Source organism: Thermothielavioides terrestris, chromosome 1 (assembly GCF_000226115.1).
Source record: "Thermothielavioides terrestris NRRL 8126 chromosome 1, complete sequence".
Taxonomy (NCBI): domain Eukaryota; kingdom Fungi; phylum Ascomycota; class Sordariomycetes; order Sordariales; family Chaetomiaceae; genus Thermothielavioides; species Thermothielavioides terrestris.
Genome location: NC_016457.1, coordinates 1043710 through 1069455, shown reverse-complemented (window position 1 = coordinate 1069455; position 25746 = coordinate 1043710). Strand labels below are relative to the sequence as shown.

The 25746-nt window shown below is 60.9% G+C and overlaps 11 protein-coding genes across 11 annotated transcripts; 7 read left to right on the top strand and 4 right to left on the bottom strand.

Moving 5' to 3' along the window:
* The first annotated feature begins 1753 nt into the window (after positions 1 to 1753).
* Positions 1754 to 3504, top strand: THITE_2106562 (uncharacterized protein). The gene is made up of 3 exons (XM_003648715.1): positions 1754 to 1941; positions 2003 to 2517; positions 2596 to 3504. The coding sequence occupies exons 2-3, from the start codon at positions 2041 to 2043 to the stop codon at positions 3295 to 3297; spliced, it is 1179 nt and encodes a 392-aa protein (XP_003648763.1). The 5' UTR covers positions 1754 to 1941; positions 2003 to 2040; the 3' UTR covers positions 3298 to 3504.
* THITE_2106561 (uncharacterized protein) lies at positions 3504 to 4574 on the bottom strand. Its single transcript, XM_003648714.1, has 2 exons — positions 4447 to 4574; positions 3504 to 4378 (listed from the first exon to the last, which is right to left on the bottom strand). Exons 1-2 carry the CDS (start codon positions 4481 to 4483, stop codon positions 3711 to 3713), a joined length of 705 nt encoding a protein of 234 aa, XP_003648762.1. The 5' UTR covers positions 4484 to 4574; the 3' UTR covers positions 3504 to 3710.
* A 464-nt stretch (positions 4575 to 5038) lies between these two features.
* Positions 5039 to 7744, top strand: THITE_2106560 (uncharacterized protein). Its single transcript, XM_003648713.1, has one exon. The coding sequence runs from the start codon at positions 5267 to 5269 to the stop codon at positions 7721 to 7723; it is 2457 nt and encodes an 818-aa protein (XP_003648761.1). The 5' UTR covers positions 5039 to 5266; the 3' UTR covers positions 7724 to 7744.
* A 737-nt stretch (positions 7745 to 8481) lies between these two features.
* THITE_41298 (uncharacterized protein) lies at positions 8482 to 10263 on the top strand (the record flags this gene model as incomplete). The annotated part of the gene is made up of 2 exons (XM_003648712.1): positions 8482 to 8841; positions 9001 to 10263. The coding sequence occupies 2 exons, from the start codon at positions 8482 to 8484 to the stop codon at positions 10261 to 10263; spliced, it is 1623 nt and encodes a 540-aa protein (XP_003648760.1).
* A 142-nt stretch (positions 10264 to 10405) lies between these two features.
* On the bottom strand, positions 10406 to 11845 carry THITE_2106558 (uncharacterized protein). Its single transcript, XM_003648711.1, has 3 exons — positions 11495 to 11845; positions 11114 to 11404; positions 10406 to 11015 (listed from the first exon to the last, which is right to left on the bottom strand). Exons 1-3 carry the CDS (start codon positions 11627 to 11629, stop codon positions 10650 to 10652), a joined length of 792 nt encoding a protein of 263 aa, XP_003648759.1. The 5' UTR covers positions 11630 to 11845; the 3' UTR covers positions 10406 to 10649.
* A 918-nt stretch (positions 11846 to 12763) lies between these two features.
* THITE_2106556 (glycoside hydrolase family 61 protein) lies at positions 12764 to 13987 on the top strand. The gene is made up of 3 exons (XM_003648710.1): positions 12764 to 13053; positions 13120 to 13424; positions 13496 to 13987. Exons 1-3 carry the CDS (start codon positions 12988 to 12990, stop codon positions 13863 to 13865), a joined length of 741 nt encoding a protein of 246 aa, XP_003648758.1. The 5' UTR covers positions 12764 to 12987; the 3' UTR covers positions 13866 to 13987.
* Positions 13988 to 16335: 2348 nt separating this feature from the next.
* Positions 16336 to 16860, top strand: THITE_2106555 (uncharacterized protein; the record flags this gene model as incomplete). The annotated part of the gene is made up of 1 exon (XM_003648709.1): positions 16336 to 16860. Exon 1 carries the CDS (start codon positions 16665 to 16667, stop codon positions 16857 to 16859), a length of 195 nt encoding a protein of 64 aa, XP_003648757.1. The 5' UTR covers positions 16336 to 16664.
* A 1042-nt stretch (positions 16861 to 17902) lies between these two features.
* THITE_2106553 (uncharacterized protein) lies at positions 17903 to 19650 on the bottom strand. The gene is made up of 3 exons (XM_003648708.1): positions 19390 to 19650; positions 18265 to 19319; positions 17903 to 18204 (listed from the first exon to the last, which is right to left on the bottom strand). The coding sequence occupies exons 1-3, from the start codon at positions 19409 to 19411 to the stop codon at positions 18157 to 18159; spliced, it is 1125 nt and encodes a 374-aa protein (XP_003648756.1). The 5' UTR covers positions 19412 to 19650; the 3' UTR covers positions 17903 to 18156.
* Positions 19651 to 20190: 540 nt separating this feature from the next.
* THITE_2140706 (uncharacterized protein) lies at positions 20191 to 22452 on the top strand (the record flags this gene model as incomplete). The annotated part of the gene is made up of 4 exons (XM_003648707.1): positions 20191 to 20390; positions 20454 to 20562; positions 20615 to 21919; positions 21982 to 22452. The coding sequence occupies 4 exons, from the start codon at positions 20191 to 20193 to the stop codon at positions 22450 to 22452; spliced, it is 2085 nt and encodes a 694-aa protein (XP_003648755.1).
* Positions 22453 to 22521: 69 nt separating this feature from the next.
* Positions 22522 to 23239, top strand: THITE_2106548 (uncharacterized protein). The gene has a single exon (XM_003648706.1). It carries the CDS (start codon positions 22899 to 22901, stop codon positions 23172 to 23174), a length of 276 nt encoding a protein of 91 aa, XP_003648754.1. The 5' UTR covers positions 22522 to 22898; the 3' UTR covers positions 23175 to 23239.
* A 139-nt stretch (positions 23240 to 23378) lies between these two features.
* Positions 23379 to 25075, bottom strand: THITE_12695 (uncharacterized protein; the record flags this gene model as incomplete). The annotated part of the gene is made up of 4 exons (XM_003648705.1): positions 23379 to 23885; positions 23939 to 24060; positions 24133 to 24697; positions 24914 to 25075. Coding segments are annotated over 4 exons (1356 nt in total), but the record flags the coding sequence as incomplete, so codon positions are not given.
* Positions 25076 to 25746: the final 671 nt, after the last annotated feature.

Genomic DNA, 25746 nt, shown 5'->3' with positions numbered 1-25746 from the left:
TATCATCACGTGACCATTCACGTGATCTGACCTTTCGCGAGACGACCAGACTGCTTGAACCGCAATGCGACAGCTCTAAAGGCTCGAGAAAAGTGCTGTTGGAGCATCAAAACAGGATGGAAGCTTCTTCTATCAACTGTACTCGTCATGGTTGCTGTTGCTATTATCTGCTGGCGCTATCTGCTGGCGCGAATCTTGTGCAGCAGTGTCGTGCAGGTGTGAGGCCCATGGCACAAAGGCCCAAATGCTGTGCTTCGATTTGCCATCACCAGTGGACTCCTCTGTATGTACTCGTAATACCAGCTACCACAGCGATGCTATGTCCCGTACTGTAGTGTTGTGGACGAAGTAGTGCAGCCTGTTTGGCCTGCCAGGCTTGGCTGTGCTGGCCAGTCACGGGGCGGGTTGCAGCCGATCTGCACCGAAGCTGCCAGAGAAGGTTGGTGAAGCTGGCAGCACGTCAACGGGCATCCGCCCAACCAACCAGAGCAGCGCGCCCACCCAGTGATGCTTCTCTGCATTGGGCGGTCCGCATCCCGCGAGTCCACATCCAGTTAGAGGGACCGGGCCACTCCCGAGTCCGTGCGTCTTCTAGAAACGTTCGACGCAAATGAGCGGTCATGCCGAGCAACAGTTTGTGCCTTGTGGAGAAAGCACGGGCGGGGGACGTTGTTGAAGGAGGGGAAGCTGGGCAGCTCCCCCGCCGAGTACATGGTCACTATCGCGGAGCTTGCGTCCAGGCCGTGAGTGCTGCTGCCTGAAGTGTGCTCTGCGGGACGGAAACCAGATCGAAGTGCAACATGGGGCTGGTTCGTGCCGCGGGAGCAAGGAATGTAGACGAATTCTCGCAGCATTGGACGTTCAGAGGGTGGACGCCCGGGCCCTTGATCGGCCGCAAGCTGCCCTGTGCTCCATAATGATGGCACTCAAGGGACGTGTTGCAGAGCAGAGCAGGAGCACCCCACTCGTGGACTGGGGACCTCCCTTAAGCTTCTAAGTTCCCCCTCCTCGTCCTCGCCTTCCCGAGGGGTCCTTCGCACCGTTTTCCATTCCGTTGCTTGCGGTACGCCAGGATATCCTCCCGCCTCCATCGCGCCAGCTCCTGGTCGTAGTGTACGTAGTGTACGTGGCTGGCTCGCACCTTGTTAGTCTTATCATTTTCGGCCGCCGATCTTTTGGCGCCTCCCCCCCACCGAGACAGTAAACTGCACTTCATCCCGTGCCGGGCTCGTCTGGTTTCTTGGCCTTCTTTGTTCAGAGCCCATCCCGGCACTCTTGCTGCTGCACTTCATCACGCGCGCATTGTATCCTCTGTTTCCTCCCCCAGCCAACGATCGTCCCAAGGCCGCCATATCCTCCTTTCAACCTCGGCCTGGACGCAGCCTGGAGCTTGTCGGTCCACACGGCCTTGTTCGCGCTTGCAGCCCGCCGGACCCGCAGCACAGAGTATGTCTTGTCCCATCATCTCGTTTCTTTCTTCGCTTTCCTCTTTTCGTGTCATTCAGCAAGCTCGGTGTTGCCTGTTCTGTGTCAATTGCATGATGTTGCCTCTCTGGCAAACCTGAGCAGGTTCGGCGTCGGTGTGAGACGGAAGCGTCCGTCGGATGGGCTGGCGGCTTTGTTGTCCGCAGTGCCATTGCAGAAGCAGTTTCCCGCTAGCATGCAGGTTCCCCGGGTTGCGCAATGGCTTTTAATCGGCGCGCTGGCAATGTTTAGTTTGTGTTGGACTACGACCTGATGACGTCCCACCCAGGTTCCAGCATCAAAGGCGTGTCGCGAACCATCGGCCGACCCAAAGCGAGGCGGACGGTTCCCTCCACAAACACATCGCCCTGCGCTGGGTTGCGTGTGAGGCACGGCGGTATCATATTAAGAGGCGCCAGACCTGCTGGGCATTGAGTATTCGAGGCGCATTCCAGGCATCCAGGAGCGCATCGAAAGGTCTTCCTTCTTCAGCCAGAGCTCCCACATTGCGTCATCGTTCTGATATTGGACCGAGCAGCATACGAAGAGTGCCCTGGTAACTGCGGTTGATTCGACATGTCGAGCTCGGGCTTCACCAGCCCCTTTGGGGCAAACTCGAACCCCTTTGGCTCCTCCAGAATCGAGGCGGGTGGCATGCAACGAGTGGCAGAGGAGGAAGAGAACGACACGATCACCTCGCCTACGACGCCGCATTTTGGTCAATCGGCAGGCAACACCTTCCAGGGACCCTTTGGCGGCGACGCCTCGTCCGACCCGCAGCAGTCCGGCCTGAGGGGCCCTCCGAGTACGGAAGGCTACCCGGCCCAGTATAACTTCGCCCGACGGACCTCGGTCTCGGCGGAGTCTTTGAAACCGGTTGCCGATAGCTACGACAACTGGACCCCCCCGGTGCATCCGAAGTCGCCAGAGCAGCTGGCCCGCCTTAAGACGGCCATCAGCGGCAACTTTCTGTTCAGCCACCTCGATGACGAGCAGTGTGCGCAGGTTCTGGGCGCGTTGGTAGAAAAGCCAATCCCCACGAAGGGAATTAAGGTGAGCAGCAAGCCGCATTGCTGGGCGGTGAGCGTAAGCTTGGAAGCTCCTCGACGTGGTATTAACTCAGCCGGTCAGGTAATCACCCAAGGCGACGCCGGTGACTTCTTCTACGTGGTTGAGAAGGGTTCGTTCGAGGTTTACGTCAACAGCAGCGGCTCCCTGCAGCCGGGACCGGATGGGATGGGACAGAAGGTCGGCACGATCGAGGCTGGCGGGTCGTTCGGTGAACTGGCGCTCATGTACAATGCGCCGCGAGCTGCGACCGTCATCTCGGCCGAGCCACAGTGCACGCTGTGGGCGTTGGACCGCGTTACCTTCCGGCGGATCCTGATGGAGTCGACCTTCGCGCGCCGTCGGATGTACGAGAGCTTCCTCGAGGAGGTGCCGCTGCTGGCCACCCTCACCCCGTACGAGCGGTCCAAGATCGCGGACGCCCTGGAGAGCCAGAAGTTCCCCGCGGGCCACACCATCATCCGCGAGGGCGACCCCGGCCACTCGTTCTACCTGCTCGAGTCGGGTGAGGCGGTTGCGTATAGGAGCGGCAACGACACGCCGGTCAAGCACTACAAGAAGGGAGATTTCTTTGGCGAGCTTGCCCTGCTCAACGACGCGCCGCGTGCCGCCAGCGTCGTGAGCCAAACCGAGGTCAAGGTCGCCCGGCTCGGCAAATCCGCCTTCCAGCGGCTGCTGGGGCCGGTCGAGGGTATCATGAGGAGGACCAGATATGTAGGGGTCAAGACTGGAGTCGAGGATATGGACCCGCTACAGTCCCAGTGAAGGAGGGGAGGAAAACAGCCACCCCGAACGGAAGAGGCGAGGCTGGCGAGGATGACCCAGGAACAAGCAAATAGGTCACAGGCGCGAGATGCGGACACAGTGAAAGAACACTGGTGGCAAGTCATGGTATTATGGTCGGGACGGCGTTTTTCGGAACTCCCAGAGCTGTGATTCGAAGAGGATACGAATTTCCCCGACTGCTTCAGATATCCCGGAAAATGTAACCGGTAAATGTAGCAAGCAGACAGCCACCCGCAAGCTACCAACTTCTGTCCTGCTCAATCGTGATAAGCCACCTGCCGGGTTTATTTTATCAGCAATTTTCCCCATCATGCATTGACAGCGCAGAGCGAGAGCTTCTCCCCCCTCCCCTTTCCTTTCCTCCTCTCCTTTCCCCTTTCCTTTCCATCCCCTCAACTGGCCGCCCGCCTCCTCAACTCCAACACCTCCCTCCTCACCCTCTCCGCCGCCGCCTCCGTCTCCAGCACCCTGCCGACCCCGCGGCGCCACGCCTCCTCCAGCCCGCGCAGCTCCGCCCCGGCCCCGTCCTGCATCTCCCGCCGCTGCGCCGTCACCTCGTCGATCGCCCGCCGCGTCTCCGCCAGCTCCCGCTCCACCGCCCGCACCTCCCCCTCCAGCGCCTCGTTGCCCACCAGCCACGCGTTCTTGCCGTAGCTGTCCAGCAGCGCCAGGTGCGCCCGCCGCGACGCGACGTAGCTGTGCGACGTGTACGCGCGCGCGAGGGCCGCTTGGAGCTGCTGCGCGGCTTCGCTTCGCGGGAGGGCGGCCAGGGCGGTGGGTGACGGCGGGGTTGGCGCTTCGTAGCGGGTCAGGTCTAATGCGGAGAGTTTGGGGAGGGGCTTGCGGGGGGTGGTGGTATCGGTGTCGGTGGTTGCTTGTTCGGCGGCGGCGGTGGAGAGGCGGGAGAGTTCAGCGGCCAGGAGAGGTGTCAGGAAGCGGGTGGTTGTTGGGGGCGGGGGGAGCAGTGCGTGGTGTGGGTCGTCGGGCACGAGGGCGCGCTCCTCGGCGATGAGGGCCTCGGCGGCGGCGCGCTCGGCGGGCGTGGGGTCGGCGTCGATGTCTGGTTGTTTCGGGCGGGCGGTTAGTGTATGGGTTTGGAGTTGGAGAAGGAAAGGGTGGGAGGCTTACATGGGAGCGACTCGTGGACTGTGGTGATGGATGGCATGGTGTGGAGGGTGCCAGATGAGGTTTGGTCGGGCGGATGGTGTCTTGGGTTTAAGAAAAACACCCAATATTAAGGTCTGATAGCCTGTGCCCAGTATGCAAGATTCGAGATCCAAGGCGATGGCAGGTTGTTGTCAATTGCCGCCTTGACTTGCTGTTGGGCTTGTGGTTCTGCAGGGCACCATGACGGCCACCTCCCAGATGAACTTGCTGCAAGACGCGGTCTTGTGGAAGAATGGGTCCCCACTGTGGGGCGATTCAACTGCGGGACTGTTTGGGTCGATCGATGTACACAGTCTCGACACACAGTGCAGATACACAATATGCCTTCCCTCAAACAACACGAGGTAGTGTAGATGGCAAAGGGAGGAAAGTAGACTACTAGATTGCAGACTCAGCACAACTTAGCATGATCGAATTTTCTGAACCAAATGTTTTAGTGTATGCCACCTTTGCTGGCGTAGAATGTGCAAGGGCCCCTTCGGCTGCGGGGGCCAGAGAGATGCTTGGCAGCAGGCCGTTGCTGGCCAATCGGGCAGTTTCCGTGCCCTGTGACGGCTGCCAAGACTCGATGTTGTTCGTGCCTTCCTACCAGGTATTTTCAAGTTGGGCTCAAGGCTGCCATCTGTACACCGGAAAGCGTGGCGACCTCCGGTACAGAACCGAGCCTTATTGTGTGGTGCTTAACAATGCCCGGCTGAAGGCAGCACCTCGTCACCCCATCCACCAGTCGTTCCGGTGCACGCGCTATCGCCCTCGGAGTTGCGCTCTCGAACTTCAAGGGATGGAGGCCGAGAAGGACCGTATCACCCACCAGCCTGGTCGCGAAGACTGGCGACCGGATGCTCCCGGATGCCGAGACCCGGAGCGGTGCCGCCAACCAGCCTGCGCTGCGTCGGCCTGGGGCAGGATTCCCCATCGTCGTCTTCTTGGCTATTGGTGCGCGGTCTTTAGCTTGATCATCGTCACTCCCTTCTTGCTGGGATCCCTTCTGCCCCAGGATGCTTTGCGATGGGCAGCTCCCTGGCTCCACGCGACCGGCCATCCGGCCACGCCGTTGATCTCTGGAGACCGCTACCTGATCGGCGTCGGCAAGGCTGATATTACCGGCCCCGTGGTCGAAATCAACCTGATGGGCTATGCGGACCCCAAGCAGCTCGGGACCGGTCTACGCCAGCGTCTGTACTCTCGGGCCTTCATCATCGCTGATGTCGACCGGCCGGAGGAGCGGTTCGTCTACCTGGTTCTGGACACACAGTCTGGCGACACGGCCATCCGATATGGTATTCTCAACGGCCTCAAGGAGCTTGGGCCGTCATATGCCGTCTACAACCACCACAACGTTGCCGTGACGGGCACGCACTCTCATGCAGGGCCCGCCGGCTGGTTGAACTACCTCCTCCCCCAGATTACCAGCAAGGGCTTCGACCAGCAGAGTTACAGGGCCATCGTTGACGGAGCCCTCCTTTCCATCCGCCGGGCCCACGAGAGCCTTCAGCCCGGGTACTTGAGCGTTGGCACTACCAAGGTCCACGGCGCCAACATCAACCGCAGCTTGTTCGCCTACCTTGCCAACCCAGAGCAGGAGCGTGCGAAATACAACGTCAGCGCTGACGACGACGGGTCCGTGGAGAAGGACCTGACGCTGCTCAAATTCCAGCGTGCTTCAGACGGCAAGAACATCGGCGTCTTGACATGGTTCCCCACGCACGGAACCTCGCTTCTGGGCAACAACACCCTGATCGCTGGCGACAACAAAGGGGTTGCCGCTTACCTGTTTGAGAAGAGCGTCCGCGACGACCCTACGGCAGCCGAGAATTTTATCGCCGGGTTTTCGCAGGCCAACGTCGGCGACACTAGCCCCAATGTCCTCGGGGCGTGGTGCGAGGACGGCTCGGGCCAGATGTGCAGTTTTGAGAACAGCACCTGCAGCGACGGCAGATCCCAGGCCTGTCACGCCCGAGGGCCGTTCTTCAGGGTCAAAGACAACGGCGCAAGCTCGTGCTTTGAGATCGGGCGGCGTCAGTTCGAGCCTGCTCGGGCGCTCTACGACCAGCTTCAGCGAAATCCAACCCCCGTAGGAGGCGGACCTGTCAAGGCGTTCCATAGCTTCCACAACATGTCCGGCTTCTCGTTCTTGCTTCCGAACGGCTCGGAGGTCCGCACATGCCCTGCTGCGCTCGGATATTCCTTCGCCGCCGGGACCTCGGACGGCCCGGGAGCATTCGACTTCACACAGCACTCGGGGAACGAGAATACCACGTCGCCGGTCTGGCGGGTTGTCTCGCGGCTCCTCAAGGATCCCACCCCCGCACAGCGAGCTTGCCACTACCCCAAACCGATCCTCCTCGACGTTGGAGAGATTGATACGCCTTACGCCTGGACGCCGAACGTGGTCGACGTGCAGGCGTTCCGGGTCGGCCAGCTCGTGATCATTGTCAGCCCCGGCGAGGCCACCACCATGGCCGGGCGGCGGTGGAAGCAAGCCGTCCAGGACGCCTTCGTCCGCCTGTCCGAGGCTGAACCCCGCCGGGGTGTCTCCCAGGCTCCGTCCCCGGTCGTCGTGCTCGGCGGCCCGGCCAACAGCTACACGCATTACATCACCACCGAGGAGGAATACGCCATCCAGCGCTACGAGGGCGCCTCAACCTTGTATGGCCCGCACACGCTGGCAGCCTATATCAATGTGACGCTGTCGCTCCTGCCGTACCTGGGCGCCGACGCCGCACCGCCCCCGCCGCACGACAAGGTGGGGCTGTTCCCGCCCGACAACGCGAACCGGTCGCTGTCCTTCATCACGCCTGTCATCCGCGACGGCCCGCCGCTCTTCAGGCGCTTCGGGGACGTGCTCACGGACGCGCAGAGGCTGTACCGCCGGGGCGAGTGGGTGAAGGTGGTGTTCGTCGGCGCGAACCCGCGGAATAACCTCCGTCTGGAGGGCACGTTCGCCGCGGTGGAGAAGCTGACGGCGGGGCCGGCAGCGGCGGGGGCCGGGCCCGGTGGGCAGCAGCACGAGCAGCAGGCGTGGACGAGGGTGAGGGACGACAGCGACTGGTCGCTGGTTTATCACTGGCGGAGGACGAGCGAGGTTTTGGGGAGCAGCGAGGTCGAGATTGTTTGGGAGACGGAGGACTGGGCGGACCGCGGGGTGTATCGGATTCGGTACTACGGCGATGCGAAGAGCTTGGGAGGGGATATTCAGGCGTTTGAGGGCGTGAGTTCGGCGTTTACACTGGTGTAAGCATGGGCGTTGTGGGCTGGGTTGGGTCGGGAGTGCATCTTTCTATTTCCTCGGGTTTGGGAATGCAACATGAGATGGTCTCGGGTGGCGTTTTGGTAACAAGAATGCTGAAGTACACTTATTGCGCGGCGGCGCTGGGTTCTTGATATTTACCCCCAAGTTACACCCCCTGCGTCGAGGGTTTGCCTGTGATAACAAATAGGAGTGCCGAAACTGGTGAGCTACTTCTGTCGGGGAGCTGCAGCCGTTGGAACGATGGCCATTGAGAGGCCGCAAACGGTCGGCTATGAGGTGCGATTCATTCGCTACGAGCATTGCCTGCTCGGTTGCACAGCTCGAAGTCTTCGGAGCTACCCCACCCACCCAGTGACGCAAGGACAGCTGAAGGATCCATGCCGGGAAGCGATGAATGGATCCAAGCATGGCCTGACCCGAGTGCTTCGACACAGCCTCTCCTCACCCGCCAACTGCATATGCATCCCGGAAACGCTGGGTTGTACCGTAAATGTCGGGGTTCTTTTTGACAGTGTCTTCTGTCCTTTTTCATTCTCCCGGATCTGAGATGGTCAAGATTGTTTGAAGCATCGGCACGCGGGGCAGGTAACGTGAGCAGCGAGTTGCTGCTGCCTGCTTACACCCAACACTTCGGCCTGCTCTGCTTGATGCTGCTGAGTACTCAAACCCAACCACGCCAACGGTCATAATCCTGGTATCTCTCGAGCTGCAACAAGTCAAAGACTGAATTTCCACCCCACACCATGGACTCGTTCAAATTGCTCAAGCGGCGCACCACGGAGCTGTTCCAGTCGCTGGAACAGTCGTTGCCGTCGTTACCGTCGCTGCCGTCGCTGCCGTCACTGGGCGGCCAAGGCAGCAGCACCATGAAGGGCACCTGGGAGAAGATCCAGGTTCCGCCGCTCCTCCGGTCGTCGCACTCGGCCGACATTGTCGACGGCAACCTCTACATCTTCGGCGGCGAAGTGCAGCCCCGCCGCCCCGTCGACAACGACATGCATGTCATCAAGCTGCCCTCCAGCGGCGCCCAGGCGGACTACTACGCCATCAAGGCCAAGCCGGCAAAGCCATCGACTCATGACCAGGAGCTGGCCATCCCGACTGTCGGGGAAGGCGAGACGACCCCCGACCCCGCCGGAGCGGACAAACCCGCGGCGCCGGGCGAAGCCCCGGACGACAGGCACCTGTCCGAGGTCCCGCTCACCACCCCCTCGCCTGGGCCCAACAAGGGCAAAGGCCCCTCGGCGCCACCTCGCCCAGAGTTAGGCGACGTGCCCGCGCCCCGGGTCGGCCACGCGACCGCCGTGATCGGCCCCCGCATCTTCCTCTTCGGCGGCCGCGGCGGGCCCGACATGACGCCGCTGGACGAAGCAGGCCGGGTCTGGGTCTTCGACACGCGCACGCACCTGTGGTCCTTCCTCGACCCGGCGCCGGCAGCCGCCCACCTGCCCCGCGAGAGCGCCCCCTACCCGGCGCCGCGCAGCTACCACTGCGCCGTCGCGACCCCGAGGCCGTCCCCGCCCACCACCACCACCCACCCCGCCCCTTCCCACCCGCACCCGCCCAAAAACCCCGCCGAGACCCTCCGCGACTGGGCGCTCGGCCAGCCCGACCCGGCCCTGGGCACGCCGCAGAACCCGGTGGTCGGGGTGCTCGCCGAGCGCGCGGTCGACCGCGAGGACCTCGGCTACGGCACGCTGCTCATCCACGGCGGGTGCCTGGCGGGCGGGGCGCGCACGGCGGACGTCTGGGCGTTCGACGTGCGCTCGCGCGTGTGGCGGCGGCTGCCGGACGCGCCGGGCGCGGCGCGCGGCGGGGCCGCGCTGGCGCTGGCGGGCGGCCGGCTGTACCGCTTCGGCGGGTTCAACGGGGCCGACGAGGAGGGAGGGCAGCTGGATTTCCTGGAGCTTGGGCTCGACGTGTTTGACGATCAGGTCGTGAGGGGCGAGGCGGCGCTGACGGTCGGTCGCCACGACCGCGGCGGGTGGCAGAGTTTGTTCTTTGGCAAGGAGGATGTCGGGTACAAGGAGGTGGATCCCGCGGAGCTGCCGCTGGAGGCGGGAGCAGCAGCAGGAGCGGCGGGGGCGGGGGCAGGGGCGGCGGAGCACCGGTGGCCCGGCAACCGCAGCGTGGCGGGCTTCGAGGCCGTCACCGTCGGCGGCGGCCGCGAGTACCTGGTGCTGCTGCTCGGCGAGCGGGAGCCGTCGGGGCAGGGCCACGCGGCCGCGGGCCGCTTCTGGGACGACGTCTGGGCGTTCCAGGTGCCGGCGGAGGGCGGGTCGCTCGCGAGCGTCGCCGACACCGCCTTCTCCGTCGTCGGGCGCAGCGGCGAGGGCAGGTGGATGCGCGTCGAGATGGCGCCGCATGATGACGAGGACGATGCCTCGGCCGAGGGCCCGGGGCCGCGCGGGTGGGTTGCCACCGCCACCATGGGCCAGCTCGAGGAGAACGGCATTGTCGTCTGGGGCGGGCTGGACGAGGGCAACCGGCGGCTTGGGGATGGCTGGATTCTGAGGCTGGGCTGACGGGTTCTCGGCTGAGCCCTGCCGGGCGTGGTTTTATGACTGACGACCTCTGTTTGGCGGAAGAAAGTAACAAACTGTCTTGGTTTAATATGGGTATCCGGCGCGGGGAGTCGTTCATGATTTGCTGCTTGATATGAATTTGATACGACGAGAAAACGCAGGAGATGCGGGATGGAACGTCAGAGGGTAGCAACCTATTCGTGAGAGTTTAAACGACGACCTCCAAGAGCAGTCGCATTCGGTCCGTTTAACGTAATGCGTTGGGGCCAAATGCTGCACAGTCATGGACACTACACATGGTTTCTTCCGCTTTTGTAACATCCGTCTATCATCAGCCTACACGCTCCCCGCTCTACCCCCCGCCAGAGGTTCGTCGGTCAGTTAGTCTACAAATCGGGCCTCGTCTTCTCGATCCCCCACGGCTCGCTCGTCAGGCTGGTGATGCCGGCGCTGTTCTCGCACGTTTTCCTCCCACTCAGCGGGCCGGGCTTGGGCACGGCCGCCGCCTTGCTCACGTCCGCGGCGCTCTCCCGGAGCGCCGTCAGCAGCGACTTGATGGTCTCGGGCGTCAGGTCCTCGTAGTAGTCGTCGTTGATCTGCACCATGGGCGCGTTGACGCACGCGCCCAGGCACTCGACCTCGGTGAAGGTGAACAGCCCGTCCGCCGTCGTCTCGCCCTGCTTGATGCCCAGGTGCTCCTTGATCGCCTGCACGATGGCGTCGCTGCCGCAGCCGCCGAGCTGGCACGGTGTCTACAAGCACGAGACGCAGAAGCAGTCTTATTAGTTCTCCAAAAGCTCCAAGAGGCGCATAGGATGCTGGGAAGCGGAGGGGGGGAGGGCAGCCTCACCGTTGTGCAGGCCTGCACGTGGAACTTGCCGACCGGCGTGCGGTTGTACATGGTGTAGAAGGAGGCCACCTCGTAGACACGCATCGGCGGCATCTCGAGGATGCGCGCCACCTCGTTCATGACGCTGATGCTGGTGAAGCCGTGCTGCCGCTGGCCCAGGTCGAGCAGCGGCATGACGGCGGCCTTCTTGTACTGCGGCGGGTAGCGCTTGAGGATCTCGGCGATGATGGCCTCGTTCTGCTCGGTGAACTTGAAGGGGATGTCGGGGTTGTTGTCGGGCGTGTTGCGGTGCTGCGCCGGGAAGCCGGCCTCGGGTCAGCAAGGTGGACGCGCCCCCTCAATGCCACCGTCCGTCCAAGGCCGGCGCAAAGCTCAACTTACCACCATGAGCGTGTCGCTCTGTTTCCTCGCCGAGAGCGAGAAGGCGCGGGCCTGGGCCGCCAGTGGCCGCGCTGCTGTCCGGCTCGCCGTCCGGGCGGCCGTCCGCATGAGAACGGGGGTCAGCTTGCTCGCCATGGCTGCGGCTGGAGTGGTGCGTCGAGCAATGGCGTCAATCGGTTTCGGCGTCGCAATTCCTCAATTCCCGTTGTCCCGACTCGAATGCGTAGCGGTGCTCATTGGAGCTCGGCACGGACCACCTGCTCTGACAATTGACGCTGACTGATTGGTTGAGCTTCGCGGTGGTATGCACGGATTACTGTACGGAGTAAGTTCCATAGCCTGCCTGCCGGCCCGAACACTCGCAGGCCCCTAACCCTTGCCCACGCCGAGGACTGTTGGGGTGCAACAGACTTCAGATGCTGGTGTGGTTTGCACATCCGTCACCTCCTGCTTCAATGCAACACTTCCGCCATCTATCACTTCACCTGGTTCAGCTGAGCCTTGCCATCCATAGCCCGCTACCGTGGTTCAGATCGATGCAAACCCACATCCTATCGGCTGCTTCCCGGATTTGTACCCCATAATCTGGGCTAGTATGCCGTGCATCGAGAACACCTTGTGCCTTCCGTACTCGGGTCCTTCTGTTCTCCTTGATCTGACTTCCCCACCTGACCTGTGTAGATGAGATGGAGGAACCCGTTCCACGGAACGTGCCATCGACGGCTTCTCAGTTCTGGGTTCTCCTTCTTTTCGCTTATCTTCCGTCAAGGTCAATGGCAACCGCCTAACCCTTTTCCGTACCCTCTCCGGGTTCCAAAGTCTCCTCGAACCTGTCCTACGACGCTGCATGAGGCTTCAAGATCGGATCGACAACACTAGGCGTTGTCTTGGTAGGGTGCTGTGGTAGGTATTGGCACCCAGCGCTCGAATGCCGTGGGGGGCGGCCGGCTCAATTGGGACTGCTTCCGTCTTGGTCTGTTTAAAGACGCAGATCACCCGGCCCTGACTGGACTGCGCGGAGTACGGAGTACTGCCTAACATATCACTCGCGGCACGGGAGCGAGCGAGTGCCGGTCCTTGATGCTGTTCAACCCACACAGCATGGCCTTGGCGCAATATAGAACCCAGTTTATGTGAGTATATTGCTTTCCCGTCTCGAAATCCGGGGCCCCGCCATCGCCCACTACCAGGCCTGCACGCCTCGGCACCATGGCCCGGCGGCGCCCATCCGTTGCAGTGCCTCGCAAGAGCCACGCCGTGTGCCGTCATCTTCAATATGATGGCTGGTCATGTCGTGCTCGGAATCTGCCGCGTCGGTGATATTCTCGGACCTACAGCGGGATCCAAGGCTCCGTTGCCGGGTGCGACTCTGCCTGCCAGCCCATCTCGATGACCCTGCCTGAGCTGTATAAGTACCGGGAACTGTGCCCCGGGGTTATCACGCTGGGGCGACTCAGGCTTGTGCAGAACCTGGATCTCGACGATAAGCCACTATGAAGTTCTCACTGGTGTCTCTGCTGGCTTACGGCCTCTCGGTCGAGGCGCACTCCATCTTCCAGGTTCGTCTCGCACATCACGCTCAACTCGGCTCGTGGCGTAAGGGCAAGGATTAACACGGCCGGCAGAGAGTCTCGGTCAACGGCCAAGACCAAGGCCTGCTCACCGGCCTCCGCGCTCCAAGCAACAACAACCCAGTGCAAGATGTCAACAGCCAGAACATGATTTGCGGCCAGTCGGGCTCCAAGTCGCAGACCGTTATCAACGTCAAGGCCGGCGACAGGATCGGCTCGCTCTGGCAGCATGTCATCGGCGGCGCCCAGTTTTCGGGTGACCCGGACAACCCGATCGCCCACTCGCACAAGGGCCCCGTGATGGCGTACCTTGCTAAGGTCGACAATGCCGCGTCCGCGAGCCAAACGGGTCTGAAGTGGTAAGTAGCGGGCGACGCTCAGGGGACGGGGATCGGGGGCCTGCTCCATCCGAGACTAACACCGTGGACAGGTTCAAGATCTGGCAGGACGGGTTCGATACCAGCAGCAAGACATGGGGCGTCGACAACCTGATCAAGAACAACGGCTGGGTGTACTTCCACCTGCCGCAGTGCCTCGCTCCGGGCCAGTATCTCCTGCGCGTCGAGGTTCTGGCGCTGCACTCGGCGTACCAGCAGGGCCAGGCCCAGTTCTACCAGTCCTGCGCCCAGATCAACGTCTCCGGCTCCGGGTCCTTCAGCCCGTCCCAGACGGTCAGCATCCCGGGCGTCTACAGCGCCACCGACCCGAGCATCCTCATCAACATCTACGGCAGCACGGGGCAGCCCGACAACGGCGGCAAGGCTTACAACCCCCCTGGACCCGCCCCGATCTCCTGCTGAGCCCGTCGCTTTCCATCCTTTTTTTTTCTCTCTTTATTTTGAACATTGCAGAGCGAATTACTTGAGCATTGTCTGATGGCATGAGATGAGGCACAAGGAGTGTGGGCATTGGGTGTCGGGCGCACGCTCGAAATGTCTGGACAAGACAGACATCATGATCTATCTTTGTAGCGAGGAGATACCATTCCTCCGTGCTAGTGACATGAACACGGAATACTTCCGTATAACTTTTGAAACCGAGGGTCAACCTCTTTCTGCGACGCTGTACGAGTCGTTCCCGCCCTGTCTTGCAACAGTCGAAACGCCTCGGCGCTCTCGCCCCCCCGCTAAGGGCGGACTCCACACGTCAATGGAAGCATCGGAAGCGCGGCATGGGAGAGAAGGGACCGCTGCTGGACTGGTGGGGTGGCGGAAATAAACCTCGATGATAGCATGAAGCGAGGCTGTTCGCAGAAAATCCTGTGGAAAATTTCGTACAAAGTCCAATTGTGTACCGGATCTGCTGTACAGCGCTTTCTCAGAGTACATACAGGGACTGCAGTACGTATATAAAGGTTCCACATGTTTTCGGGGCTGGAGGTTATAGGGTCGTCGTTAAAGAGGTCCCGCCAAGACTAATTTCGGAACCTACTGCTTACAAGTATTTACAAATCGCCAAGGCCACGACGACTTCGAGCAACATCAACAACGAAGAATCGCAAAGACTCGTAGCAACAACTTCGCAAAACCTCAACTAAATCGAAAGAAAAGAAAACGAAGTTAACCCGCACCCTAACCTTGACCCGTACCCTAACCTTAACCCGAATCCTAACTAGCCGGGGGGCTAGCGCCGCCCCCTGTACCCCTAGCGAACTAACCCCTTGGCGATAGAGTAAACGCTTTAGCGATCGGGGTTGTATAAAAACGTTGTAAAAACATTGCCGACAATTGGCCGAAATTAGTCTTGGCGGGACCTCTTTAACGTCTACCGGTTATAGAGGTCCCGCCAAGACTAATTTCGGCCAATTGTCGGCAATGTTTTTATAGCGTCAATACCCCGCCAAGACCGCCAAGGGGTTTGTACTATCGCCATAGGTTAGCCACGGGTTAGTTCGTCGGGGGTACGGGAGGCGGCGCTAGCCCCTTGCTAGTTAAGATTTAGGTTAAAGTTAGGGTGAGGGTTAAGGTTAGGGTATAGGTTAACTTCGTTTTCTTTTTTTTCGATTTGGTTAAGGTTTAATAAAGTTGTTGCTACGAGTCTTCGCGATTGTACATTGTCGATGTTGCTCTAAGTCGTCGCGGCCCCGCTTACTCCGTAGCGATTATAAATACTTGTAAGCGGCAATCTCCGAAATTAGTCTTGGCGGGACCTCTATAACCACGACCTTTTCGGGCTTCGGTGGATCGCCGCCAATGGCGTCCAGCGAGCTGCGGATGTTGAAGCTCGATCGTGGGGGCCTGGACCGGGGAAGCAGGACCACAGCATGTAGTGTAGTAACTCAGGTATCCTTTCTGTTGCTCAGTGGGGTTTGTTGTCGCAATAGCTAGGTATTTTGTAGTGTATACCGTGAATTGCAAACCACGCGCGATGGCACCTCACAAGCCGAACGCGAAGCGCGAGGCCCAGGCCTACCACAGTAACGAAATTGGTTGCGAGCTCCCACTTCATTTGGTAGCGGAGTTGATCGGTGCTCACTCATCTCCAGAGTTACAAGACCTCGCCATCGTCTCCGAAACCTCGATCGGCCCCACCAGGCGCGCCACCAACGAAAGCGCAGCGACCGAACAGGGGTTCAGTATCTCGCTGACTCCGAGCTTCCAGGCTGTTGCCATTGAAGCCCTTCAAGAGTCATGTCAAGAGCCACATTAGTCACTTGGTGCCCAGAGCGGCGATACCCGTCACCGGGTGCAGCACGATTTGGGAAGCGACCACGGAGCATCAGTGCACGTCGCAGCCTGCACAGGCGCGAGTCGTGCCGGCCGCTCGTGGAGAAGCGCTGCTACTTTGCACACTAAACTCCGCTTGGGACCCCGGCCGAGCCGAGCTCCCATGGATCCAGGCTGCGCGGCGGCGCCCGGGCGGTCAGCGGCTCCCCACGGGAGTTACAGCGCATGGAAATTCGCGCAGTGGGCAGAAAAGCCCTGTCGCTGCTGTCGCCGCCCCCGTGCCGTCCGGCAGCCAAGCTTTCATGTTTCTGCCGGCAGCCCCACCGTCGTTATTTTGTTTCCTCTTCCCCAACCCGCGGATTCCGTCTCTTTCCCTTCTCTCTCCAACCTCACTCGACACTTTGCTCGCCGGGAGACTGCCACGCTCAATCCCCCAATTGGCCTGTCCCCTCTCAATCTCAATCGCGTCTTGTGTTGTTCACCCGTCCTTTCGGTTCTCAGGACCTCGACGTTGGAAAAATACCGTCATCTGCAAAACGGTCTGCGAGTCTGCCGTGCCTAGCTTCCACCACCTAGCCGCCTGGATTTAATACACCGAAAACAAACCGTAAGCCATCCCTTTTGCGCTCAATTAGCCCCTGCGATTGCAGTTCTGCAACCGATTCCGCCTCCAAGCCGTTTGTGCGGCGCTTTTGCGGCTTTTGCGCCGTACCTGATACTTGGTGCATGACGGATGCCAAGAGTGGCACACGAGCAGCGGCGTCCCCAAGCTGGAAACCAGCCACCCCCAGAACCTAAACCGCTTGCGGCTCAGGGCACAATTCTCGGGTTGCGAGACCGAAACAACGTCAATTGCGGGCATCTTGCGAAGCATTTTTTCCATGGACTTCGACTGCTAACCTCTTAGGCGCTTAGTAACCCTAATCCTTCAAAATGCCTGCCGTCAGCCTCCCCGTCGTCGCTCGCGACACCTTCTCCCAGATCGCCAAGCGCAGCAACTGGGCCAGCAGGAACGCCGGTGTCATGGTCGTCTTCTGCATCGTCTTCATCGTCGGCGTCGGTCTCATCGGCCTCTTCATCCACAAGAAGCTGCAAGCCCGCAGGGAGAAACGCCAACAAATCGTCTAAGCGGACCTCTACGTCGAGTGGGGAGGAGAGGGCGCGGGGGGGAGACCGGCCAGTCCGGGACGAGCAATGAAGTGATGGCGCATTACGAGTGAGGGAGGGAGATTGCAAGACGGGGGCTGATGTTAGGAGGGTTCCCTGGCCTGCTCGGCGGGAGGGATGTTGGGGAAGGAGGCGGAGCTGGGAGCTAGACGGGAGGCGATTCTGATCGGAGCGATTGGCTGATTTGCGACGATACCCTGAACAATTATGTCACGCAACGCAAGCGCAACAGCGACTTCCACCATCTATCGCGACCTCTGGTATTCGATTGCTCGGACAGCCTGGCAAGGCGACTTTCCTGGTTGGGACCCTTGGATTGGAATGGGCTGGGACCTGGAGGGAGCTACCTCGTTGCGTCGATGTCTTTCGTATCTGTGCATCAGACTTGAGCCACCCAGCCCTGGATGACGGGGATATCTTCACACACGGCGCGCCGGATCTCGCCAATCTGGGGGACTCAGGCAGCTCATTTTACTATAACCATCTTTTTTCCTATTAATACTACTTGATACCTCCTCCACTAGCCGCGCTTCGCCGCATCTGAGCATCTGACTGTTTCTGCGCACGCCGTATTTGGGTATGTTTAAAATTGGTTTCCACAGCGATACGGTTCTCGGCCGAGCTCGCTCCACAACCGGACGCGAAGCTGTCGGCGGAGTCCATAATCTGACGCGAGGCTGTGGCCGTGGAGATGCCATAATTGGCCCCTCACAGCACACCGTAAATGCCGCACGAGTCGGCCTCCCGTCACTAGCTTGCTCACTAGGTACACAGGTAACTACATTCATTGCGAGCCAGTCGCAGCGCGTGGGCGCCGTCACTAAGGCTTGTCCCCGGTGGCATGTGCCGAACACATTATCAAGAGGGACTGAGTATTGCGCTGGAGGCCTTAGCAAGCATTGAGATACGAGGAGCCGAGGTATAAGAGACAAACACATCGTTTGGGAGTCCTACAGTCTACTGCGATAACTCTTACAATTCGATGGGACAGAAGATCTGCTACTACGAAGTTGCCGATGCCTCACCTATATACGGCGTGAGAAGAGCAAGGGCAGACAAATGCTAGGCGTAACTCTCGTGGAAGAGCGAACAGAGGGGTGAACCATAACCCGAGAGGGATTGTGGTTTGGTCTCGTCCGGTGCGTATAAAATGGAGCAATCACACCTGAAGTAGTACGCAGAAGCACGTGCTACGGCTGGGGGGTATCAAGTCGGAGTATCAGGACGGAAACCAGGAAGAATAGCTGGATATCTATCTCTATGTACACATCTCTGGCTTCTCGAGGTAGATCAGACCGTTGGCGGGCTGCAGGCAAATCGTCAGTCTTAAAACATCGGGCTTTTGCAGCAAGGGAACAAGACTTACCGGCACGAACTGCCTCAGCCGCACGCCCGCCTGCCGAAACACCTCGGCCGTCTCCCGATCCATGCTATACCCCTGGCTGTACACGACCTCGGTGATGCCGACCTGCACGATCTTGATGCTGCAGGTCAGGCACGGGCAGGTGTCGCAGTACAGCACGGCGCCCTCGCGCACCCTCTCGCGGCCGGCCTCCAGCAGCGCGTTCTCCTCCGCGTGCAGGCACAGGCACGTGCTCAGGCCGTGGCCGGAGCCCTCCCGGGCGGCGTTGCACCGGCCGCACCCGCCCTCGCCACAGTTGGGCAGGCCCCGCGCCGTGCCGTTGTAGCCCGTCGAGATGACGCGCTTGTCGCGCACCACGACGCAGCCCACCCGCCGCTTCATGCAGTTGCTGCGCTGCGCGGCCAGCGACGCGAGCGACATGAAGTACGAGTCCCACGACGGCCGCAGCCGGTCCGGGTTGGCCAGGTCCAGCTTGCCTAGCGTCGCGTAGAGGTGCGCCAGCGAGGGCGACGTGTTGAGCAGGCGGACCGTGGCGCGCGAGAGGAGCGGGTGCTGGCCGGTGAGCGGGGAGTAGAGGTGCGTGTCGGAGAGAGTGGCGAAGGCTTCGAGGCTTGTGATGGCGCTGGGGTCGGCGCCGTCGGCGAGGGAGGCTGAGAGAGATGGGGAAGAGGAGGTGGCATCAGAGGTGGTGGCACTGGTGGCGAGGCTTCTCTGCCGGGCTTGGAAGCGGCGCCAGCGGACGGTCAAGGGCGCGTCGACGCTGATGAGGAGGAAGAAGGGACGGCGGGCGTACAGATCAAGGTCGCTCTCCGTAGGGATGTCGGTTGTCACCCACCGCTGGCGCCAGCGCTTGGTGACGAAGTCGAGGAGTTCGGCCGAAGTGGAGAACACATGTTGCTCCCGCGAGTTGCTCACGTCGCCGTTGCCCTCGTTCGAGGCACCCGCCCTGGATATGGTGCCGTCCACGCCGCCTTGATAACCCGGGCTTAAGTAAAGCTGGGTAAAATCATGGTGCTCAACCAGGTAGCGCGCAATGGTGCGCTTGCCTGCGCAGATGCCTGGCCATTCGTTGTCAAAAACCGGGCTGCGGAAAGGAAAAGGTAAAAGCTAAGACATGGGGGTAATTACTGCCACAGATGCCGATGAACATTGTGAAGCTTGCGCTATGGTTGCCTATCTTTTTTTCCTTTGCCGCACAAGAAACTCACAAGCAGAGTTGCAATCCGTGACCAAGGTTAGGTGCCTTTCTCCGGAAGGCCACTCTTCTCCAAGTCCTTCCAATGTCTGGGCACCAGACAGCTGAGCGCGGCCGACGCGTGCTGCATTCAATTTACGCGTTGGGCCATGGCCGCGCCAAAGCATTAGTGGACCGCAATTAGCCGGTGATTACCCGGAGGGGCAGCTTGCAGCTGCTACCTTGTGTTCGAGCAGCAAGTGCGGGGCAGGAGCTGATGAAAGGGAGCTTCCCCACCATCATCCGCAGCGTCCAAGTTAAGAGCTGCCTTGTGCTGACAGCACCGACGACAAGCCTCTGAGATGGATCTGGTGACACACCTTGGTCATGCACCACCAGGTTTGGCAGAACACAGCTGACCAGCGCTGAGGAGAGCCACACATTTGCCGTCTCCATCGAGCCTCAGAGGTCAAAGCGCTCTGGTATCTTTAGCTGGATTCTTAAACCTAAACGCCCTCAGCTCCAGGCGAATCCCAAGTCGGAATTTCAAACGGCTGCTTTTCTGCGATTCCCCGAACATCTCAATTCACGATCGTTGTATCCGAATCGCCATCCGTGCAGACAATCTGTGACCCCATCATCCTTGACCACTGCGGGGTATACCCCATCAACCAGAAACCGTACATTCGACAACAAACGGTCGACATCTCACTCCAACCGCTGCCGAGTCTCGCCCGACCGGGCAGCCAGCTACGATGACGACCATCAGATTCGTGCCGTTCTCATCAGAGATCGAGCTACCCTTCTACACGGCCCTCTTCTCGTCGAAGCTAGACCATGATAAGCTCGACGATTCGGCGCGGCCCGTCCTGGGCTTGTACGAGCCGCGTGTACAGGCCGATCCAGAATCAAGCGCGAGGATGCAGATTCTCGGGAACGCGCTTACCAGCAACGAGTAAGTCCGTTCGGTGCGAGCTGCTACCGCGCGATGCACAGCGCTTAACGAGCTTGCTTGCAGCGTGCCCATGGGCATGAGCCGCGCAAAGGGATACATCAAGAACGTCAACACGATTGAGGAGTTCAAGAACACGGACAAAAGCGCCATGATTACCGATGCTGGGCGCCAGGTGTGCTCTCTCGTGCCCCGCCAGTTATGTTCCAGCTAACGTGGCTGGACAGATATGGGAAGCGATCCAGGATGGCACCATCTACTCCGTCCCGTCGCTGCTGTCGTCATTTGCCATCCTCTCATTTGCAGACCTGAAGAAGTACCGCTTTACGTACTGGTTCGCGTTTCCTGCGCTCCACTCGGATCCTCCCTGGAAGCAGACCGGTCCAGTGGGACGTTTGAGCTCCAAGGAGAGCACGGCACTTGTTGACGCTGTCGGGACGTGGCGCTATGCCGTCAGCAATGAAGGGGAGCACGGTTTCTTCCTTGCGAAGAAGGTTCGTGGGGAAGACGGGACGCCACAGCCTCTGCTCGACGATGCACCCCCGGATATCGGGTACCGATGGGAGATCGGCTCGCTCCGGGATTTTGAGACGGGCTTCTTTAGCGACGTCGGGGAGGAAGACCGATACGTGGCGTTTGTCGATCCCTCCAACTACCCCGAGTCTCCGGCCTGGCCACTACGGAATCTCCTCGTGTTGATCAAGCAGAGGTACCGCCTGAACAAGGTCCAGATCCTCTGCTACCGTGATACCCAGGCGAGGAGACACGAAGCCCGGAGCATAATTCTTCCCGTGGCTGTGGACGAGACGGATGATACGCAGCCAGCCAAGATGCCCAATGTGACGGGCTGGGAAAGAGACGGCAGCAGCAAGCTGCGGGCGCGCCTCGCGAACCTCGCAGAATACATGGACCCCACACGGCTCGCCGACCAGGCTGTCGACCTCAACCTCAAATTGATCAAGTGGCGGCTAGCTCCAAATCTCGATTTGGACACCATCAAGAGCACGAAGTGCCTGTTGCTGGGTGCCGGGACGCTCGGGAGCTATGTCTCGAGGAATCTGATGGGCTGGGGCGTACGAAAGATCACGTTTGTCGACAATGGCGCGGTGTCGTTCTCGAACCCTGTGCGGCAGCCGCTGTTCCAATTCGGTGACTGCCTCAACGGAGGGAAGCCCAAGGCGCTTCGGGCTGCCGAGGCTCTCAAGGAGATTTACCCTGGCGTCGAGGCTGAGGGGCACGTCTTGTCCGTGCCGATGCTAGGGCATCCTATCCAGGATGAGGCCAAGGTGAAGGCGGATTTTAGCAAACTGCAGCAGCTGGTGGACGCGCACGACGTCATCTTCCTCCTCATGGACACACGCGAATCGAGGTGGCTGCCGACGGTGATGGGCAAGGCTTCGGACAAGATTGTGATGAACGCGGCGCTCGGATTCGACACGTATGTGGTCATGCGGCACGGCGCAGCGCCGGAGGATGGCAGCGAAGAGACGCTCGGCTGCTATTTCTGCAATGATGTCGTGGTTGCGGCCGACGTGAGTGCTCCTCGCAGTCCCAGTTACAGCAGGAACCATTCCACTGACAACGGATCACACAGTCAATGAAAGACCAGACCTTAGATCAGCAATGCACCGTCACCCGCCCTGGCGTCGCAGCCATCGCGTCAGCGCTGCTGGTGGAGATGCTGACCAGCCTCCTCCAGCATCCCAAGAAGCACCATGCGCCCGCTCCGGCGCCTACGACAGGATCGGGCCATGAACGCGACCCGCCGGACCACGCCCTGGGCATCGTGCCGCACCAGATCCGGGGCTTCCTGTCCAGCTTCCAGAACATGGTCATCCACGGCAGGTCGTACCCGCAGTGCAGTGCGTGCAGCAAGCCAATTGTCTCGGCGTACAAGACTGAGGGGTGGGAGTTCGTCAGGAAGGCTCTCAACAGCCGCGAGTACGTGGCCGAGCTCAGCGGACTGGCCGAGGTGCAGCGGCAGGCGGAGGCGGCGGCTGGGGAGGTGGAGTGGAGCGAGGATGAGGCTTTGGGTGAGGAAGAAGGCGAGGGCGTTCTGATTTAGCTTGGCCAAATATTGGGCGATGGGAGGTAGTTGGGAGCTTGGGGATATACGGGCTCGATCTTGGAGTTCGGAGCTGATAGAGATCCTTTGGGTCCGGGCATGGTTTTTGGTGGATTTTTTTCGAATGGACACGCCTTCGGAGCTTTTCTGGGACAAATAGGGCCGTGATCAGCACTGTATTATATAAGTGGACTGAGCAATCGAAGGAGGTTCCGTTCAGATTATCGGAGCAACGTTATAGATAGATTTGGTTGAAGTTGACCTGGGGAGCGCCAAGCCATCTACTGTGGTAAAGCGGTAAGTGGCGGCATAACCGAGCGCCATTATCTGTTATCTGCACCAGCCAGATTATTTTCCGACAGGCATATTCATCCCATTTTCTCAACCAAACTCAACTTCAACCACCCCCAATAAACCATATCAGCTTGCAGCACAACCAGCAAAAGATGGCCCAGGGCGAAGTCAAGAAGACACCCAAACCAAACCCGGGCGGGAAGGGCGGCAAGGCGGGCGGGAAGCAGCAAGCGAAGAAGAGCGGCGTCAGCAAGGCGAAAAAGTCCAAGACAACGGCCGACAAGATCCAGAAGAAATATACGGCAGGCCTGGTCGCCAAGACGGAGCAGATGCTGGGCGAGCGCGCCGGCCATCTGGAGCTGATCGGCAAGGGGCGCAAGAAGGGCGAGGAGCGGAAGTTTAAGGGAGGCAGTCGCAAGTTTGGTTAGGGTGGGTGCGACGGGGCAAAAGGGTGGGAGCTGGCGCGGGAGCTGGCTGTGGGATGGTACACTGGAAGCAGGAGGGTGGTTCGTTGTTTGTTACAAGGCTGGGGCGACCAATTCAACCCATTGGCAACCATCTTCGGGCGAGCTCAGTTTTTGTTTCCTCGGCCGGGAACCCGACACGATAAAGTGCTGCTACCGACCCTCGGCGATGTCGGTCAGCACCTCTTTGATCACCGCCGCATCCCGCTCGACGTCAACCCGCCAGCTCCCGACCGCAATGCGCACTGCCTTCTTGCCGTCCCACCTCGTCCCGCTGACGAACATCTTGCCCGTCGCGTTGATCCGATCTACCAAGACATCGTTCAGCGCGGCGTCCTTGGCCCGGAACAGCACGATAATGTACGTGCTCTCCAGCGACGCGTCCTGGCTCGGCAGCCATTCGTAGTGCTCTGAGTCGCGCACGTACGCCGCGATCTCGCGCGCGAGGAGGACCATCCGGCTCAGCATGGCCGCGATGCCGTCCCTGCCCTCGCTCAGGAGCACAGCATACACCGGCAGGGCGCGGAAGCGGCGCGAGTTCTCGATGCCGATGTTCAGTGGGCTGAGAATGGCGTCGGGATCGCCGGAGGAGGCCAAATACGCGGCGTTGGGGTTACTGCAGACCTGCGTGAGGACGGCCGCATCCCGGCAGAAAAAGATGCCGTTATCGTAGGGCTTGGGCTGTTAGGGTAGAGATTAAATCTTGATGTACTCGGATGTCAACGTACCACGTTCAGCAGCTTGTGTCCGTCGGCCGCAATGCTGTCGGCCAGCTCCAATCCCGCAGCATGTGCATGCAGGGCCAGGAACTCGTCCGTCTTGGGCAGGGCACGCGCAAAGAGGCCGAAGGCTAGGACACTCATCAACATCAACATCGTAGTTGGGACATGGCGCTCAAGCAAAGAGCGAAAATGATACGCACCCCCGTCCACGTGAATCCACGCGCCGTACCGATCGGCCAGGCTCCGCAGCTTCGGCATATCCAGCACGTTCGTCGCAAACCGGCCCGTGTTGACCTCGCCGGCACTCACCACAATGATACTCACGACCCCGTCCGCCTCGCCGCTCGCCAGTTCCCTCTCGACGGCATCCAGATCCAGCCTCCACGGCTCCTCCGCACTCACACCCACCTCCTTGACGCTCTCGTGCCCCAGCCCCACCACACTGGCCGCCTTCAGCAGCGACGAGTGCGCCATGCTGGTCAGCACGCGGATCTCGGCCACCCCGACCGCCCGGCACGCCGCCAGCAGGCCCAGCTCGGCCACCGCGACCGGCCCCGCCCCTTTCGCCGCCGCCCGCCGCGCGACGACAGCCTCCCGCCCGCACGCCAGCCCCAGCAGGTTGCTCGCCGTCGCGCCCGTCGTGAACGTCCGCCCGCCCCAGCCGGTCTCGCTCCGCGGCCCGGGACGATCGAGCTCGAGCAGCGCGATCAGCATCCGCAGCGCGGCGTCCTCGACGGCCGTCGACGCCGAGTGCGTCCACCCGGCCTCGCCGCCGCCGTTGCCGCCGCCGCCGGACTCCCTCTCTCTCCCCTTCCCCTCCTCCTCCTGCCTCACACCACCCACACCCACACCCAAACCCACACCCTCCCCTGACCCACCATCCCCATCCCCATCCCCATCCCCATCCCCATCCCCATCCCCGTCCCCATCCCCGCCAGCCCCCGCAGCAAAACTCCGTGGCGCCTGCAGAGGGAAGTGCACCTGCACGTTCTGGTCGGCGGCCGAGACGAGGTTGTCGGCGGCCTCGGCGATCGGCAGCACGCCGCCCGTGACGAAGCCCAGGTAGCGCGGCGAGCGGGCCTGGCCGTTCAGCGCCGGGAGGACGGCCTGCAGCAGGTGCGCGTGCGTCCGGGCCGGGCCGAGCGGGCGCAGGTAGGACGGCGAGGACGGCCTGGGGAGCGCCGACAGGCTCGCGCGGACGGTGGCGGGGGTGGGGAGGATCGGGGGGCTGGTGTCAGTGCTGGTGTCGGTGTTGGTGTTGGTGTTGGTGTTGGAGGAGGAGGAGGTGGTGGTGGTGCTGTCGTTAAGGGCTTGGCGGAGACGGGTGTAGGCTTCGAGGAGGAAGTCGGACTCTGTGAGGCCGCTGGTGATGGTGGGGGCGGGCGGCGGGTGTGGGTGTGCCATGGCGGTTTGGGGTGGGGTTCGGTGTGTGTAGGCCGTTCAGGGGAAATTCAGGTCACACCGCAGGTTGGCCGCTGCAGACTGGGCCCGTTTGTGCCCCTGTCTTGACCGAAAAGGAGAAAACTGTTGTAGCCGACGCGGCCACGGCTAGGAGCGAAGGCCGAGCGGGGATGGTGATTCACACAATGAGATATTACCCAACAAGTATGGAGTGCATGGAGGGCACGTCGTGTACTGTGTAGTGGACACTACCACGGCGGACGGCGGGGGTGAAGCCTCCGGTTGCGGACGGCCCCGCCGTTGGACCCCCGGCTTGCCTGCCGGAGCAGCGGACTGGAAAGGGAAGGTGGCCTTGTTAGTTGTCGTCCCAATTACCGAGTCATATCCGCGCCCAGGCAAGTGGAACGCAAAAA